This window comes from Ochotona curzoniae, unplaced genomic scaffold, assembly GCF_017591425.1.
Source record: "Ochotona curzoniae isolate NIBS_2020 unplaced genomic scaffold, NIBS_Ocur_1.0 scaffold_4701, whole genome shotgun sequence".
NCBI lineage: Eukaryota > Metazoa > Chordata > Mammalia > Lagomorpha > Ochotonidae > Ochotona > Ochotona curzoniae.
The window spans coordinates 81,629,240-81,647,763 of record NW_024467122.1 but is presented as its reverse complement, the minus strand read 5'-3'; the positions used below and the strand labels follow the sequence as shown (position 1 = coordinate 81,647,763).

General features: G+C 52.5%; 1 protein-coding gene across 1 annotated transcript; it reads right to left on the bottom strand.

The window, feature by feature from the left end:
• Positions 1-943: 943 nt before the first annotated feature.
• LOC121148304 (cytochrome c oxidase subunit 5A, mitochondrial) lies at positions 944-14,208 on the bottom strand. The gene is made up of 5 exons (XM_040968364.1): positions 14,078-14,208; positions 7,104-7,220; positions 4,621-4,742; positions 3,486-3,605; positions 944-1,106 (listed from the first exon to the last, which is right to left on the bottom strand). Exons 1-4 carry the CDS (start codon positions 14,178-14,180, stop codon positions 3,492-3,494), a joined length of 456 nt encoding a protein of 151 aa, XP_040824298.1. The 5' UTR covers positions 14,181-14,208; the 3' UTR covers positions 944-1,106; positions 3,486-3,491.
• Between the last annotated feature and the right edge of the window lie 4,316 nt (positions 14,209-18,524).

The following is an 18,524-nucleotide window of genomic DNA, read 5'->3' as shown; positions in this document are numbered from 1 at the left end:
CAGGGCTACTGCTGCTCCTACAGCAGGCACCCACAGAGCCGGATAAAAAATCTTTACAATGCAGGCACTCATGCTGGAGCTCACCAAGCTGGACCGTTGTGTCCACTGGAATTAGAGAGCAGGTGGGGCTTCAGCTTGACACCAGTACAGTCAGTCACCCATCCTGGGACAGAACCCTGACAGTGACTCCAAACTCCCTGAAGTAATGGGAGTCAACAAGATAACTAGAAGCCTGTCCCACACACAAGCCCCAAGAATGGCCCTTATCTAAGATCAGGAGTGGGGGGCAGTGCTTGGTGCACTAGGTTAGCTCTGGGCCATCACTGCCTAGCTTCACACATAAACCCTCCATCCTGGCCTGGGGACAGGGACCCGGGTCCTGTGGCCACCAGACCACACAGGTAACCCCCTCTGTGTAATCCCGGATGTACGCTCTTTCCTGGGTCCTGCCTCTTCCATAGCAAAGCATAGACAGCCTCCTTGCCCAGAGTCCCTGCTCAGGAGGTCAGATGAAATTCCTGCTCTCATAATTCTCTCACCAAGAAAGGAACCCATGCCTGCGCTTCACATGTGCCAGCATCCCATATGGATGTGGTTCATGTCCCAGCTGCTTCCTTCCCATCCAGCTCCCTGTTTGTGGCCTGGGAAGGCAGTCGAGGTTGGCCCAAAGCCTTGGGACCCTGCACGCACCCATGTGGGAGACCCAGAAGAGGCTCCTGGCTTGAGGTCGGCTCAGTTCTAGCTATTGAAGCTACTTGGGGAATGAACCAGTGGATGGAAGATATTTCTGTCTCTCCTTCTCTCTGTAAGTCTGCTTTTCCCATAAAAATAACAAAATTTTTAAGGAAACAAAAAACAAAACAACAGCAGCAGCAAACACGAACAACCTGTCAGCACTTTTATCTTCTGCTTCTCAATGCAAAAACACAGGATGACGTGTGGGTTCAGTTCAAACTCATTTCCCGTTTATTAAAGTTCACATTGCCATAACATGGTTTAGCACTCAATAAAGGAAAACGGGTCTGAATAAGGTAATATGTTATCATCAGTATTTCCAGGTGCCGGTTACAATCAAGTAGTAATACCAGGAAGTGCTTGGGAACTACCTGGAAGAGAAAGCATAAAGAATTAGCCAGGAAAGTGCAGAGAGAAGGTGCACCTCTGATGGAAACTACCGGGGTGTGGCTGGGCCAGCAGCCACTCTGATGCCAGTCTTACCTGTGACCGAGCCACGTGGCCTAACGAACACCCTGGTGCTGGCCCATCTTTTCCATCAGAAAGTGTTCAGCAATTGCCCTCTTCTGAAACAGATTTTTTTCATACACACACCCGTGGCTAGACTGTATCTTATGTGAAGATGTCCTGTACTCCAGATAAACTCACTTAGCTGAGCATGGCTGAGTCCCCCGGGGAGAGACCACCATGCAGCAGGCACCACAGGCAGGAGCTGCAGCCTTCTAACTGGAAAAGCCTTCACTCTGAGGGCCTGTGTGTTCTCTCCACGTCCTCACTGAGAGCTTCAGAACAACACAAACCTTGAAGGTGTGTAGGAGGACATTGTGACCCTTGAGGGCAGGATTACAGTTGATTGGACAATATTTGGACAACTGAATGGGTGCCTTTTGTGACTGACTGGATATCCTCTGCATGAGAACCATGGAATGACTACCTTTTGTATACCTGATGGGATATCACTTGTATAAAGTATGTGTATGAGAACACTTGGTGGAACATACAAGACACAAGGACTTCCAAACAAAAGCATAGAAACAGTTGATGGGTTTGTTGATGAGCTCAATACCTCCACCCTAGTCCTATAGGACCCTCAGTTTATAAAGTCTGTTGCCCCGAATAAATTTCGGCTATTGATCATCAGTCAGTAGTCCACGCGTGTTATTATCGGCTCCGTGCACCAATTCTATCGCTGCAGGACAGTGACAAAGGTACTCAACGAGAACTTGGGGATCCCAGCAGATGTGCTGGGGTGTGTGGACAAGGACAAAATGAAAAGACCCCACTGCCTTACGACAGGCATCAAGAAGGATTCCCCAAAGTAGATGACACAGCTCTTGCATTTTCTGCTTGGTCGGCTGGCCTGGAGACTGTTGGGAGGATCGGGAGCTCGGAGTTCTGGAGGTGTGTTAGAGGTGCTTGCTAGCTGCAAGCTCCCAACCCAGCCCCAGCCCGCTGCCTCCTGAACAATCTGATGTTAGCTTCCTGATGAACTTTTTTCCACTGAAGCAGAAACTTCTGACAGAACAGTTTAGTTCCACCTTTAAAAATAAATTTCCTCTGGCTCTGAGGAAGCAGGTCCTCCCCTTTACAGCAGCGTGGTAGGTCAAGAGCCCAGTCCTGAAACACTCGTCCGAGATGCCCCGCGTAGGGAGGGTGCAAGGGCCCCTGACTCAGGGTGCTGCCCACATCCTGCCCCTGGAACCCTCCACCCCAACCTCGCAAGGGCACTCCCGTCTCCTCAGTGAAACAGTAACAGAGCCCCCCCCCCCCAGGACTGGCAGCTGGTTCACACCAGGGGCACTCCACACAGTGCCTGGCACAGTCACAGCTATAGACACTGCATGTGCTTATTTAATAAAAACACAGCTTGCTGGGCCCGGCGGTGTGGCCTAGCGGCTAAAGTCCTCGCCTTGAACACGCCAGGATCCCATATGGGCACCGGTTCTAATCCCGGCGACTCCACTTCCCATCCAGCTCCCTGCTTGTGGCCTGGGAAAGCAGTCGAGGACGGCCCAAAGCCTTGGGACCCTGCACCCGTGTGGGAGACCTGGAAGAGGTTCCTGGTTCCTGGCTTCGGATCGGCGCAGTACCGGCCGTTGTGCTCACTTGGGGAGTGAATCATTGGACGGAGGATCTTCCTTCCTGTCTCTCCTCCTCTCTGTATATCTGACTTTGTAATAAAAATAAATAAATCTTAAAAAAAAAAAAAAAAAAAAACAGCTTGCTGCTCACATTTTTGTTTTATGAACAATTTTCCACACCCCTACTGCCTAAATAATCCTGTGACTGCTTTTATTACCTAATCTCTTTCTATAGACAATAAGATATCAAGGGAGTTTTATTCAATGATGGATATTTACTTGACCTTAAATTCTAATGTGAATGTTCTTTATCAAAGTTCATGTTAAGGCTGATATTTACGAGCCCAGTCATTTCTTGTGAGATAGGAGGGAGATAATGAAGGGACTCAAAGGAAACATGGCAGTAACACCTGGAGACCTCAGTGTGGGACAGGGCCCACACCCTGCCATCTGTGCTTCCCTTCATGCCTCAACATTTGATATGCACTTCTTTAGGTAGGGCAGCTTGTACTTGCCTTACTGGAAACCATGGTTGCAGCTCCCTGCATTGCACCCTGCCACTCTCACCCCTGCGTGCTCAGGCAGCCCCCTGCCAAGGCCTGGCAGTGCTCACACTGAGCAGCCGGCTCCGCTCCACCCTCCGTCCATGGCGACCAGAGGCTTACTCACAGGGGCTTACACCTTGTCTAGGCCCAGCTCCTCTGGAGTAGAAATTCCCAGCTCATTTAAAGTTGGTCTCAGTTCTTGGATGACATAGGGGTAGATTTCTTTATGAGGTCCCGCTTTGTCCTGGCCAAGAGAGAGAACAGTCACATTTCAGTGTCTGAGAGGTGAGATGAACTTCCGCTGATCACAGGTGCACAGGTGAGCAGCACAGCACACTTTAATGAACTTCCATCTGCCCGTGCCCACAGAGACGGCCATCCTAGAGAGGTACTGCTTATAGCAGGTGTTAAGATGCCCAGAGAGGAACAGACAATTGGATGAAACCCACAGAGTATCTGCAAGCCTGGAATTCCTAGGAAAGAATGTGGTGATGACAGAACTCTACAGTGGTAATTGAGCATGCCTGGCAGGCAACAGCGATAATTAAGTTAACACAGGAAAAGTGTTTTTGTAATTTGCCTCCAATTTGAAATCTTAACTGAATTAGCCCCCAGTGCTGAGCGCACTGACAGCCTACAGACCCCTGGCACTGGGGTGAAGGCAGGCCCCTCCCCGACTCACAGAGCAGCCGCTCCAGTTCCCGGGGAGCTGCAGGGACCACAGTGCCTGGCGCTCACACCTGTGTTGGCGCATACTCCCTCAGCAGCAAATGTGAAAAAGAGAAATGAGCCATGAAGCAGCAGCTGTTCCTCTGCCTGCGTGACTTCTAGGCCTCCTCGACTGCATTCTTACAAGTAGATTTTTCCTTACAATGCACAGTATGTGCCATAATTTTGGTCGTGGTCCCTTTTGTTTTTGATTAAAAAAAAAAAAGTATGCTCTCAGGCCATGAGAAACAATGCCTTATATGTGCTCCATAGAGGGAATTAAACAAAATCTGAACAAAAGGGAAAGGAGTTGTATACAAGAGTGCTTGTAAACGTGTGGAAGATGGAATTGAACATGCTATTTTGATGGGAAAAAAATCTGCAGTACAAGGATAATTCTTTAATGTGCATTTCCCTTGAAATGCCTGAAGGTCCCTGCTGACAGCTGCGCAGAAACACCCACCCCGGGAGGCCTCATCCTCAGAAGCACAACAGCATTCTGACACCTGACCAACAACCAAACCGGCTTCCAGAACAGTAGTGACACTGACCTTAACAACCTCTAGGATGCGAACTGCACTAGCAAAATCATTCAACCGTCTGCACGCCCGCAAAGCAGCATCAATGATCTTGGGTTCTGGCACCAGATCATAGCCAACAAGTGTGTTCATCCCTGTCAAAAAAAAAAAAAGGGAAGGGCTGGTCAGCGAGGACTTTCCTCAGGTCAACAGCAATAGAGCTGCCCCATCTGTGCCTAGGAACAGCCATGCAACTTCACCCACTGGGGCCCTCTTTGCTTCTGAACATCACCAGGTGATGGCACCACAGGGGACCCTCCGCAGGGAGTCACCTGGGAGACACCTGGTTCTTTCCAAACAAGAGGGTCACTTCCAATTCAGATCTCTAACTTCCAAACCAAGTGTCGATTTGGGAAGCCTTAAAAAAGATTCAACTTGCGCCACCGGGATCCCATATGGGCGCCGGTTCTAATCCCGGCAGCCCCGCTTCCCTTCCAGCTCCCTGCCTGTGGCCTGGGAAAGCAGTTGAGGACGGCCCAAAGCTTTGGGACCCTGCACCCGCGTGGGAGACCCGGAAGAGGCTCCTGGCTTCGGATCGGCATAGTATCGACCCGTTGCGGCTCACTTGGGGAGTGAATCATCGGATGGAAGATCTTCCTCTCTGTATCTCCTCTCTGTATATCCGCCTTTCCAATAAAAAAAAAAAAAAATAATAAAAATAAATCTTTAAAAAAAGATTCAACTGGAAAGAGATCTAAAAACAGTGAGAGACCTGCTGAAAGAGAGAGTTAATGCAGCCTGCACGAGGACATTAAGGGGATGCTAAAGAGACACATTAGAGCACAGACTCCAACACATTCAAATCTCAGGGCCTCATTACCTGCTCTCTGCTCAAATGACACATCTAAGGTCTTGTTTCGGACAGGCACACCTGCCTCCCTCACTCCGCTCAAGATTATTCTTTAGGTCTCCCCTGGTTACAGCGCTAAGGAGTCATGACATTGCGATAGGCAGGTGGAAGCACTGAGATTTGCTGTCGTGGGCATCCTAACAGTATTTACCTGAAGGAGCAGGCGATGCTAGGATGTTGAAGTTTTAGTCTGACATAAATCACCCAATATTTAAAAATCAATGACTACTTATTAGTCACATCACTTACTCACATTAAATACTCAAGTACTGACTGATGAAAAATCCAGACCATTATCCACAGGGAAAATGACAGATGACTGTGTAGAAAGCTGTGACCTGAGGGCTCACCCAGTTCTGTCACTCAGCTGCTCTCTTCTGATTTATTCTTATTGGAAAGGTAGATTTGCAGAGAGAAAGAAAGACAGAGAAAGATCACTCTCCAAATGACCACAATGCTCAGAACTGAAGCCATCTGGTACCAGAAGCCTCTTCTCCAGGTCTCCCACACGGGTGCAGGGCCCCAAGGCTTTGGACCATCCTCAGCTTCTTTCCCAGGCCACAAGCAGGGAGCTGGATGGGAAGTGCAGCAGCTGGGACAGGAACCGGTGCCCCAATGGAATCCCAGAGATTGAAAGGGGAGAATTAGTCAATTGAACCATTGCACTGAGCCCTGTAGCAACTGTTTTCAATCAGCGGTGGTTTCATTCGCCAGGGACACTGGGCAGTATAGACACATTTTTGATTGTCATAAAAATGCACCCAGCAGGTAGAAGGCAGCACTATCACCAAAATGTTACCATGCAAAAAAAAAAAAAAAAAAAAAAAAAAAATAGCCTCCTACAAGAAAGAACTTTCTGGCCCCAAATGCCAACAGCACCTGCTACAAACCCATTGCATTCCTGGCCTATCCTCACTTCCCATCCTGCTCCCTGCTGGTGGGCCTGGGAAGCAGATGCTGATGGCAGAAATCCTTGGGCTCCTGACACCTACATGGGAAACCCACATGGAGGTCCAGGCTTCAGATTTCAATGGTACAAGCATCTGGGCAAAGAACTGGTGGATAGAAGTGGCTCTCAGTCTCCTCCTTTCGGCCATTCTACCTTTCAAATAAAAGCATATTTTAAAAACAAACAGGGCCCAAAGCGATGGCTCAATTGGCTAATCCTCCCCTTGCAAATATCAGCATCCTAAATGGGCACTGGTTTGTGTCCTGGCTGTTCCACTTTCAATCCAGCTCACTGCTAATGGCCTGGCAAAGCAGTAGAAGATGGCCCATGTCCATAGCCCCCTGCATCCATTTAGGAGACCCAGAAGAACCTCAAGGCTCACAAGTTCAGATTGGCTCAGCTCCGGTCACTGTGGCCATCTGGGAAGTGACCCAGTGGACAGAAGATTTCTCTTGTCTCTCCTTCTGTCACTTTGCCTTTCCAAAAAAAAAAACACCACAAAACTAGATTTATATCTATCTATATATACACACACATATAAGAGAGATACACTTTCCTAACGACAAGCCGCAGGACAGCAAGCAGTTTACACAATGCACATTTTTTAATAAAGCAGTGGAAACAGCTAGCACTTGCACACCAAAGAGCTTCACGTACCTTTGCGGAGTTCCCAGGCATCTATGTCTGGCTTGTTGAAGTACGTCACCCAGCGAGCATCGAACTCCTCGTCCGTCTCATGTGAGCCATGGGAGTAGCAGCGGGCGGCCTGCAGCGCTGTAACACAAAGTGCAGCCCCATGAGAGCTTGGCACAGCCCTCACCTCCCACAGTGCATGACAGCCGTGAGTCGCCCCACGTGCTGTGGCCAATGGAAAGAACTCCCGCGCACTGATGGAGGAGACGCCTGTACAATGCAGCACACAGGCGCTGCTGCACAGTCCTTAAACAGCCATCCGCGAAGCAGGCTTCTTATACGGAGCGTCAGTTCGAGTCCTGCTTACTCTGCCTCCAACTCAGCTTCCAGCTAAAGCTCTTGGGAAAGAACGGTAGATAGTTCCAATACCTGGGCCCTGCCACCCATATGGGACACCCAGATGCAGCTCCTGGCTTTGGCGTGGCCCAGTCCTGGCTGCTGCATTTTGGGGAGTGAACCATCAGATGAAGAGCTCTTTCTCTGTCACTGACATAAATAAATAGATACACACATAACTCTTATACATTAACCGGGCCTGTGGTGGCATAGGGGGTAAAGCTGCCGTCTGTGGTGCCCAGCTTAAGTCCCAGCTGCTCTCCTCTGATCCAGCTCCCTGATAATCTGCCTGGTAAGCAGAGGAAGATGGCCCCAGTCCTTGGATCCCTGCCCCCACATGGGAGACCCCAGGGAAGTTCCTGCCTTCAGAGGAGTCCAGCTCTGGCCACTAAAGTCAGCTGGGGAGAGAAACGGTGGATGAAGGCTATTCTCACCTGCCCCTCCTCGGTGATTCTGCCCTCAAGTAGGTAAATAAATGTCTCTCTTAAGGTGTATTTATTATTTACCATGACAGTCTCATAGGGCTTCCCCTCCCTTTTTTTCTTCCCCATCCCCCCCCCCACTATTATTCCCTGAATTATCACAATAGTCTCTCAGTAACAGCTACAAGATCAACTTGCTGATAAAATAATCTTAAAAAAAAATAAGAACAGTAAATAGAAGAAAAGCTATTACAGAAATATATTTGTTATGTTTCTGCTACATACGGAATACTAGCTTCATATTGTTAATAATGGCTATCTTTAGGAAGGAAAACTTTGGCTTTTTAAAAATACTCATCTGGGGGGCCCAGCAAGATAACATAGTGGTTAAAGTCCTCGCCTAGAACGCACCAGGATCCCATATGGGTGCTGGTTCACATCCTGGCAGCCCCGTTTCCCATCCAGTTCCCCACTTGTGGTCTGGGAAAGCAAAGCTTTGGGACCCTGAACCCATGTGGAAGACCAGGAAGAAGCTCCTGGCTCCTGCCTTCAGATCGGCACAGCACCGGCCATTGCGCTCACTTGGGGAGTGAATCATCAGACGGAAGATCTTCCTCCTCTGTCTCTCCTCCTCTCTGTATATCTGACTTTGTAACTTTGTAATGAAAATAAATAATTCTTAAAAAAAAAAAAAAGGAATGTGGGCTCCAGTACAGCAGCACCGGCAGGCTGGAGTGATGACCCCAACACGGTCCTCACTCTTGCTCCTTCTTGGCCCAAGTACGTATGCTCATTCATCCCAGTGATCAAACTTACTGATGGCCAAACTCTAGCTCCCTTGAAGGACCTTCCTTCGAGAATAGCTTGCAGGGGTGTCATTCACTGGTGAGGCAGAAGAGGGACTTCCTCCCTCAACTTCCCATGAAGGGGTGAAAATCTCCGAGGTGAGGGATCACTGAAACGGCCAGAGGGGAGCTGTCAGGACAGCCTCCGGGCTGCTGCTAAGTCCTGCCCCAGTTAACGCTGGCATCCCGTCTGGGAACACCAGTTCCAGTCCCAGGTGCTGCACTTTTGATCAGAAGATTGCCCGTTGGGAGACCGAGCTGGGGCTTCGGGCTGCGATGGCCGAAGCTGTGCCAGGCTGAAGCCATCTGGGGAGTGAACAGCAGGTGGAAGAACTGCCTCTCCCTTTCAAAGAAAGAAAATAAATCTTAAGGCGGGGTGGGGGTGGGAGGGACTGCTGACTCCATTCCCACAATGTCCTCCAGCCTATCACAAGACCATCCCAATCAAACCATCACGGCTCTCACGCCTCTCCACTACACACCTGACGGCACACTACTTCACGAAAAGCCCAGAAACTGGGCAGTCACCAAATTCCTGGAAAACTATGCCCAAAGCACAACCCCCCACAGCTCCAGAAGACCCAAAATGATGGCTGCGAGCTGGAAGCAGCAGCCAAGCCCCTTCCCTCCCTGGGCAGTGGTCCGAGTCCTGGCCATTCCACCTTGAAACCAGCTCACTGGGCAAGAACCTGGGAAACATGAGCTCCTGACCCTGGCCAGTCCTGGCCTTTGTGGCCATCCGGCAAATAAAACAGTGATGGGAGGAGATCTCTCTCCCCTTCTGCCATACAAAAAGGCTTTTTTTCTGTTTAATTTTTTCCCTCAAAACATTATCCTCCTCATTATATTCCAAAATAAACTGAACATCCCAACAAAGCAATGGTAATTTTAGATGATTTTACCAGGGCCTGGTGCTGTGCCCCATTACTAATCCTCCTCCTTGAAAACACTGGGATCGCATACAGGTGCTGGTCCATATCGTGCCTGCCCCGCTTCCCTTCCAGCTCCCTGCCTGTGGCCTGGGAAAGCAGTTGAGGATGGCCCAAAGCCTTGGGATCCTGCACCTGCATAGGTGACCCAGAAGAAGCTCCTGACTCCTGGCTTCAGATTGACACAGCACCAGCCATTGCGGTCACTTGGGGAATGAATCAGTGGATGGAAGATCTTCCTCTCGGTCTCTGTATATCTGTCTTTCCAACGGAAAAAAAAAAAAAAAAACCTGATCTTCTACTTAATAAAAATCAGTTTACAGAAACAAAACATATGAATTGCATTTCCAATTATCTGTGCTACACAAATTTGGTATAAATTCGAGCTTATATGTGAGGCTTAATATGTTTTTATAAAAATCTCACCAAAAAACATCTCAATAGGTGGTTCTAAAGAACAGAACATGGTGGAATCTAACAGGAAGAATCTGAGCATTCAGGATACTGCAAGCAACAGTGAGGGACAGAGGAGGGCGGAGGCAGGATGCTGGAGTGACCGTCACTGCTAGAGCAGGTGGGAGATCTGATTGAAATCACCACTTAGAACCCACAAAGTCAGACCCAGCATAGCAGCTAAAATCCTTGCCTTGAACGCGCTGGGATCCCATATGGGCACTGGTTCTAATCCCGGCAGCGCCACTGCCCATCCAGCTCCCTGCCTGTAGCTCAGCAAAACAGTTGAGGACGGCCCAAAGCCTTGGGACCCTACACCCCTGTGGAAGACCCAGAAGAGGCTCCTGGCTCCGGATTGGCTCAGCACCAGCTGTTGCGGCCGCCTGGGGAGTGAACCATTGGATGAAAGCTCTCTCCTTCCTCCTCTCTGTATATCTGCCTTTCCAATAAAAATATAAATCTTAAAAAAAAAAAAAAAAAAGAACCACACAGTCTCTGATCTTACCAGAGAGCTAACTTCCCACACGCCATGTGCAAGCAAACCAGGACTCATGTACACAAATGGATACATTAAAAAAAATCTTTTTTAATTTTTTAAGATTTAATGCTGGCTCACTCCCCAGATGGCCATGTAGTCAAGACTGGGCCACACTGAGGTCAGCAGCCAGCAGTTCCATCAGGTCACCCATGGCGGCAGGGGCCCTAGCACTGTTATCATGTGGGAGCTGGTTCTGAAATGGAGCAACTGGGACCCTGAGGCAGGGGGCTCAAACAGCTAATCCTCACTCTCAAATGCTGGGATCCCATACAGGTGGCAGTCTGTGTTCCAGCTGCTCTTCTTCCCTTCCAGCTCCCCACTTGTGGCCTGGGAAAGCAATGGAGAACGGCCCAAAGCCTTGGGATCCTGCACCTGTGTGGGAGATTCAGAGGAGGCTCCTGGCTTCAGACCTGGCTCAGCTCCAGCCACTGCGGCCTATTGGGGAGTGAATCAGCATATGGGCATATGGAAGATCTTTGTCTCTCCTCCACTCTTTCCAACAAAAAGCAAATCTTGAAAGAAGAAAAACAGGAATGTTTCTCAAGTTTCTAACATTGTTTTTCGACATTCCGTCAGGTGGTCTATATGACACACAAAGGCAGGTGGGAGAGCAGCCCCTATTGTAGCCCAGGGAGTCAAGCAAACCCCTACCTGCAATCCCCAACTATGTGACTGTGAAGCCCCGCCACCAGCCAGTCACACGGGAGACTCCGATGCAGTCCCCGACTGCTTCAGCCTGGCTGCTGCAGCCATCTGACGAATAAACAGCAGATGGAAGATCTGCTTCTACTCTCTTTCTTAGTCATTCTGCTCTTAAATACGTTTTAAAAATGCTGAAAAGCTAATATATTTAGAAAACACAGGGCTTAGTAATTCCTTGGGTTTGTACTTAGTTAAGTCCAAGGACACTGGCAGCTGAGGAGCTCAGGTGGCACCTGTCTCTGCAGGCACGGAAGGTGGTGGCTGGTGACGCAGACGGCACACCAATGGTCGGTCCCACACAAAGCTTGCGAAGATGCTGACAGTGCAAGGCTGGCCAGCTGCAGCCTTGGGCCTTGGGGACCTGGGCTAGGCGTCTGGCCAGGAGTGCCAGCGCAGAAGAGAGGGCAGGAAGGCAGCAGAAGTGGCACCTGCATCGAGAACCCCAGTTCCCTGGGCCTTCCTGAGGACTGGGGTAGCAATTTTGATTTTAAGCACCAAACAGAGCCTACCAGCATTTTAAAGCAGTAAATCATTGGGTTCAGCAGTTCCTGGGGTACAATCAGGCTTTCAGCTGGAAGCTTCCTCCCACCCCGACATGGGGCGCTGACTGCCAACTACAGGTCTCTGGGGTCTCAGACCGCTCTGTCAAGTACACGACCTTGTCAGTCACCAAAGAACCTTCCTTCTCTCTGTCTCGATGCAGAGTTCCAGGGGCAAAGAGAGAGACCTTCGGAGCAGGAAGTGGGACAGCTGGGACTGCCAGGGTCACAGGTGGAGGGTCAACCTCCCACCAGCATGGCCTGAGGGCTCTTCAGCTCACACCAGTGAACAAATCCCAATCCACGCTGTGGAAGGCAGCAAATCCCGCACAGCTAGGCAAGGTGTTCAGAGCTATGGCATTTCTCACAATGCTTAGGAGTATTTAAAGGGGGAGGTGGGAAGGAGAAAGGCACCAGAGGCTTTAAAAGGTTTATTAAAATACCCAAGGTCACAGTGGCCTAGGACCAACACTGCCTCCCTGTGGCAGAGACGTCTACAACAACGTGGGTTTGTGTATGTGGTGTTTGGCTTTTTTGGTTTTGAAAACCCAGTAGTCAAGAGATGGCCCAAACCTCCACCATTTCCCAAAGGGACCAAGACACTTTTGCCATTTCGGTAATTTTAACATGTGCCGTCACCACGGACCAAGGTCCAAGGTGCCCATTCGGCGCTAGGCAACCACCCGCTCCCTAGGTGCATATAAGGAAGAGGCAAAAGGAGCAACGACAAGAACCCGTGAGGGCGCTCCTCGTGGCCAGAGCGCAGCGCTTCCCCAACAGCAGCAGCCTTATCCCAAGGCAGATGGACAAGCAGGTGCCCAGCTATGGCAAGCCAATCTCTTGCACACCACCATCACCACCCCCGTCTGTCTCACACAAGAACCCTAAGAACAAAATGAGCTGGGAAGGTGACACACACACACACACACACACACACACACACACACACACACACACACACACACACACACACACACACACACACACACACACACACACACACACACACACACACACACACACACACACACACACACACACACACACACACACCAGACCGCTAACCTACAAAGGCCTATTTAAATAAAACAAAAACAGGAAGCCCATTGTGGCGAGACGCTGGCCGCCCTCCCCCGCGGAGGTCACCTGCGCCCCTGCGCACTTGCGCCGGAGGCTCAATGTCACCTTCACCGGGCCGCCCAGAGGTCGCCGCCGGGCAGCGGGGCAGGGCCGGACACTCCGGGACACGACCACGGGGCAGGGGCCGGGACACGACCACGGGCAGCGGGGCAGGGCCGGACACCCCGGGACACGACCACGGGCAGCGGGGCAGGGCCGGACACCCCGGGACACGACCACGGGCAGCGGGGCAGGGCCGGACACCCCGGGACACGACCACGGGCAGCGGGGCAGGGCCGGACACCCCGGGACACGACCACGGGCAGCGGGGCAGGGCCGGACACCCCGGGACACGACCACGGGCAGCGGGACAGGGCCGGACACCCCGGGACACGACCTCGGGGCAGGGGCCGGACACACCGGGACACGACCACGGGCAGCGGGGCAGGGCCGGACACCCCGGGACACGACCTCGGGGCAGGGGCCGGACACTCCGGGACACGACCACGGGGCAGGGGCCGGGACACGACCACGGGCAGCGGGGCAGGGCCGGACACACCGGGACACGACCATGGGCAGCGGGGCAGGGCCGGACACACCGGGACACGACCACGGGCAGCGGGGCAGGGCCGGACACCCCGGGACACGACCATGGGCAGCGGGGCAGGGCCAGACACCCCGGGACACGACCACGGGCAGCGGGGCAGGGCCGGACACCCCGGGACACGACCACGGGCAGCGGGGCAGGGCCGGACACCCCGGGACACGACCACGGGCAGCGGGGCAGGGCCGGACACCCCGGGACACGACCACGGGGCAGGGGCCGGCACACGACCATGGGCTACGGTCGCCGGGCCGGGGCAGCGCTGTGCGCCCCCCGGGAGACCCGCACACCTGGCCGGTCGCGGAGGTCGCGCCCTCCCGTCCTCCCGGTCCTCGGCTCCCGGCGGCGGCGCACACGGCCAGCAGGCTCGGTCAGCGGAGGCTAGGCCGCCGAGGAGCCCGGCCCAGGTCACCGCAAGGACACGCGGCCGCGGGCGGCGGGGGGACCTTACCGGCGGCAGCGCCGGGAGCCGGGGCCGGGTGCCCGAGGAGGCCTCGCGGTGCGGCTCGGACGGCCGCGGCCGCGGCGCAGCGGCGGAGAGCGGAGCCCAGCATGACGGCGATGGCGGCGCGCGGCGGGGCGCAGGGCAGCCGGCGGGGAGGCGGGCGGGCAGCTCCGGCGCGGCGGCGGGGAACGGGCGCACCCGACGCACGCAGCGACGCACGGCGTGCGAGGCGCGCGGGCCGGCCCTCGCCGCGAACTACGGCGGCGCGCTGAGGACACACGCCCTGAGGAGAGAGGACGCCGGCAAGGTGAGGATCGGAGTTCGAGTCCCTGGCCCAACCGGAAGGCCCGCTTCCTCTTATCTTCGCATCACCCTCAAAAATGGGGATGGTGGGCCCGGCGAGGTGGCATAGCGGCTAAAGTCCTTGCCTTGAATGCGCCAGGATCCCATAGGGTCACTGGTTCTAATCCTGAGCAGCCCTGCTTCCCATCCAGCTCCCTGCTTGTGGCCTGGGAAAGCAGTCGAGGACGGCCCAAAGCCTTGGGACCCTGCACCCGCGTGGGAGATCCCAGAAGAGGCTTCGGGCTCCTGGCTTCAGATTGACTCAGTTCCGGCCATTGTGGCTGCATGGGTAGTAAAAGCACAGAAGGAAGATTTTCCTGACTGTCTCTCTTCCTCTCTCTCTATATGACTTTGCAATTAAAAAACAGCGACGGTGGATATGCTTACACTAAAAATAGGAGCACAGACGGCAGAAACAGACTCAGAAGCTTTTTGTTTGCGGGTTTGTTTGTTGGCTGGCTGGCAGGGCTCCTCTAGGAAGCTTCCTCCTGGCCTTATTGTCACTAACAGCCACCTGTCGTGAGTCCCTGGGTATCAGGGGCTTTTCCCAAGCTGGAACTGGCTTGATGCTGCCCAGAGGTAACAAGGCTTGTCCCACTGATCTTGGTCCTGTCCTTAACCCCTGAACCCAATGAGGAAAGGAAAGATAGAGTTGGGGCCCCCTTTCCTCCGGTTGCTCAGGGCTCAGTGTGATGGCTCAATGGCTAGATCCTCCAGCTCACGCTCTCTCCCACTTGGGCCTGCTGTGTCTGTCAGTGTTCCTTCCTACTAGTTTAGCTGTAGGATGTGAACCTGCCTGAGTCAACGTGAAGGTGTATTTGATAGCCTCGCACCTACCCACCCTGCTCCCACCGAAGGCAAAGGACATTTGGGTCACTTACTGTCCAGGAAAGCCCTTTCCTAGCCGGCAGCCCTCCCACGAGCGAGAAAGCACTGGATTGTATTTTGACGGAATCCCAGTCCACTGTACTGTAGGAGTTTTATTTACATATTTACTTATATATCTATTTATTTTGTTGAAAAGGCACAGTTAGGGGAAGAGCCAGAAAGGAAAAGATGTCTTCTACCTCTTGGTTCACTCTGCAGGATGACAGGGAGCCAAGCACTGAGCCATCCTCTGCTCCTTTCCCAGGTGCATTAACAGGAAGCTGAATGGCAAGCAGGGCAGCCAGGACTGGGATCGCCGACACTCCCTAGATGGGATACCAGGGGTCGGGGGTGGTAGCCTAGCGGCTAAAGTCCTCAGGTTGCACGCACCAGGATGCTATATGGGTGCCGTTTTTTAAAAACACATATGTATATTTTATTTATATTTTTAAATAATCTTACTTAGTTGATTAGGGTACAAAGGGTCAAGGGCTACAGGAAAGTGGGTAATACCATTGTTTCCATACTAATATCATTTTTTTCTCATGTATCTGGAGTCAGGGGAGAAACAAAGGGAAAAGCCCCGCCCAGCCTCCCACCCATCCCAGGTCCCCGACGTGGGGCACGCTCTGAGGGTCCTGCTCAAGCAGTTTTGATAGTTCAACAGGTCTGAATTGCTGCCAATTTTGCCGTTCTAATAATGATGAAACCTATTCAGAATCCACTGGCTGACATAGTCCCTTCATGGTTGGGGTTCTGAGATCAGCAGTTCAGTTGGAGGGATCTCCAGAGAAACTTCATCTGATATGATCCCAAACCTGATTCTTGTGTGTGTTTGCCAGTGCAGGGTCTGGCACAGTCCGTTGCGCCCCAGTCAGCTTATGCACATGCTGGTGGTTGCAATTGTTGGGTCAGTTCTGTTTCCAGTCCTGTCTTCCATTGAACCAATGGGTGTTGTAGTCCAGCTTGATCCTACCCACTTCCCACTCGGTCCTCACGCAAACCAGTGGAAGCTGCAGCCTAGTTGGGGCAACTCCCCATAACCCCCACCAGGCCGGCTCCCTACCCTGGTTGCCATACTTGCCAGTATGTACCGCAGGCTTGTTCAGTCTGTCCCAAGTCTCATTAGTTCTCGTAACTGTTAATGGGTATTGAAGCCTAGTTCAACCCAACCAACCTACTATCCAACCCACACACATACTCTGGCAGGTGCCTTTCTATCTATCCACCCCTGCCCCTGGCCTGGTTTTCATGCTCTCCAGTGGGAGTGGTTAGTTGATTAGGGACACTGTCTCCCTACTAGGCCACTCCAACTTCCAGATTATGCACTCTCCAAGTGGTTTTGGCATTTAACTTAACAGAATTAGCCCCCAGTGTGAGCCTCTGCCAGCTGATGATGTGGCAAAGCCCAACCAACTCTTACTCACTCTAATTTTTGCTTGCTTGCATCAGTTGGAACAGTTAGCCCAATCTGGCCCTTTCCCAGTCTAGCTCACATGAGGCCCACAGGTGCTATAGCCCTGCCTGGTCTGTTCTGCCCCCATCCCAACTCATGCTCTCCAATGGGAGTGGTTGTCCAGCAGGGAAGCCCACATTTCCCTGTCGGCTTTGCCTCCTTCCCCCCGCCCCCCGCCCCAGTTCTCACGTGTGCTGTTTGGGCACTGCAACCACATCTGGTATGGCTCACCTCACCTTGGCATTCCTTAATGTACACTGGTTTGTGTTGCAACTGAAACTGGCCTGACCCACACTCTATGCTGGTGCTCAGATTCACCAGCGGTTGATGTGAACGGGTTCAGCCTGGTCTGCCCCCTATGTCATATGTATGATGGTGGGTATCTTCCTCTGGCCTGGTCTGGGTTGCTCCATATCGTGGTTCTTGCACTCACCTGTAGGGACTGTGTTTCGACAGAGGAGTTTCCCAAGTTCCTTCTTCAGAACCTCTCCCTATGCCAGGTCTTCCACATACTGGTGGTTCCATGGGTCAGCCCTCATTGCTAACCTTCCATCCATTCCAGTTCTTGGTGTTGGCTGTTTCATCCCAACCAAGGCTTATCCATACCCAGACACTGCTCACATATGGCTCGGTAGGGGCAGAGACCCAGCCTAGTCCGTCCTGCATCTACCCAGGTTCTCCAGAACACCAGATGGTGCTGGTGTCCTAGCTTGGTGCGCCCAGCCCCCGTCCACACTTGTGCCTAGGGAGATTGCAGCCATATCCAGACCAGAACGCAGCCCCCACTCCAGCCCCCTGTACCCTCCCATGGGAATCCCAACTCAGCAAGGGTGCACTCACACAGCTCCCCAATCAAGTCTATTCCCAACCCTAGATTGCGCGCGTGCCAGTGGTTGTTCTGACCCAGTTGGCTTAGCCCCTCACCTGTCTCAGCCTTTGCCTTCAATGCTGTGCTGTAGTATCCCTGCCTCATGAAGACCAGCTGGGGTAAGAGCCTAGGTCGGAATGACATGTGCTCCATCCTGATTTCTTTTCGTTTTTTGTGAGTTGAGGTTTGCTTGGCCCTGCCCAGTCCGCCCCCTTCCAGTTGCAGCTTGGCCCACCACACATCCTATTTTAGGATGCACATTCGGGTGCTGCTGCCTTGACCTGCCCAGATTGCCATCGGTTCCTTTACCTGTAAGTGATGGCAGGTGCCATGGTCACTCCTAGCTTAGCCCATCGCCACCCCAACTCACGAGCTAACCTGTGGGATTTTTATTTCCACAGGGTTGGGCCAATACTTCCCCCACAGAGTTTACCCCTGGACCAAGTTCTCTCGCGTGCTGGTTAGTGTCTTGACCCTGCCAAATGTGACCAGTCCACTATTCCCCCACCCAGTCAAGTAATGGTACCTAGCCCTACCAGACAGGCCCCCATCCATAGCTTTGGTGTGGACTGGTGTGTGGCAGTCAGTGATGCTCTAGGTTAACAGCCCATTTTAGGATTCCTAATTTGGCTAGTGAATCAGTCTGGCCCAAATAGATCTTATGGACACTCCCTTCAAACCATCAGGTCTCAGTCTCCATGCTTGCCCGAAAGTTTCATGACCCTGTTACTAGGAATCACCCAGCATTCATCTCTCACCTACATTAAAACTGGCCTTATTCATGGGTGTCCCTAAGCAGCAATTTCATATCCTAAAAACCCCAGAGCTCGCCGCTGGGCAGCCAGCAGGCAGAGCCTGACACCATTTGGTGCACGGGCTGCCCAAAGCCAAGGACTCAGCCACTGCCGTTCCACAGTGGC

Bases quoted from the DNA above. Each gene is read 5' to 3' on its own strand.
- LOC121148304 (XM_040968364.1), bottom strand. From the start codon at position 14,180: ATGCTGGGCTCCGCTCTCCGCCGCTGCGCCGCGGCCGCGGCCGTCCGA. The intron at 7,221-14,077 runs GTAAGGTCCCCC...TTTGTGTTACAG, and splicing joins GGCTCCCGGCGCTGCCGCCG to CGCTGCAGGCCGCCCGCTGC. The intron at 4,743-7,103 runs GTACGTGAAGCT...TTTTTTTGACAG, and splicing joins TGCCTGGGAACTCCGCAAAG to GGATGAACACACTTGTTGGC.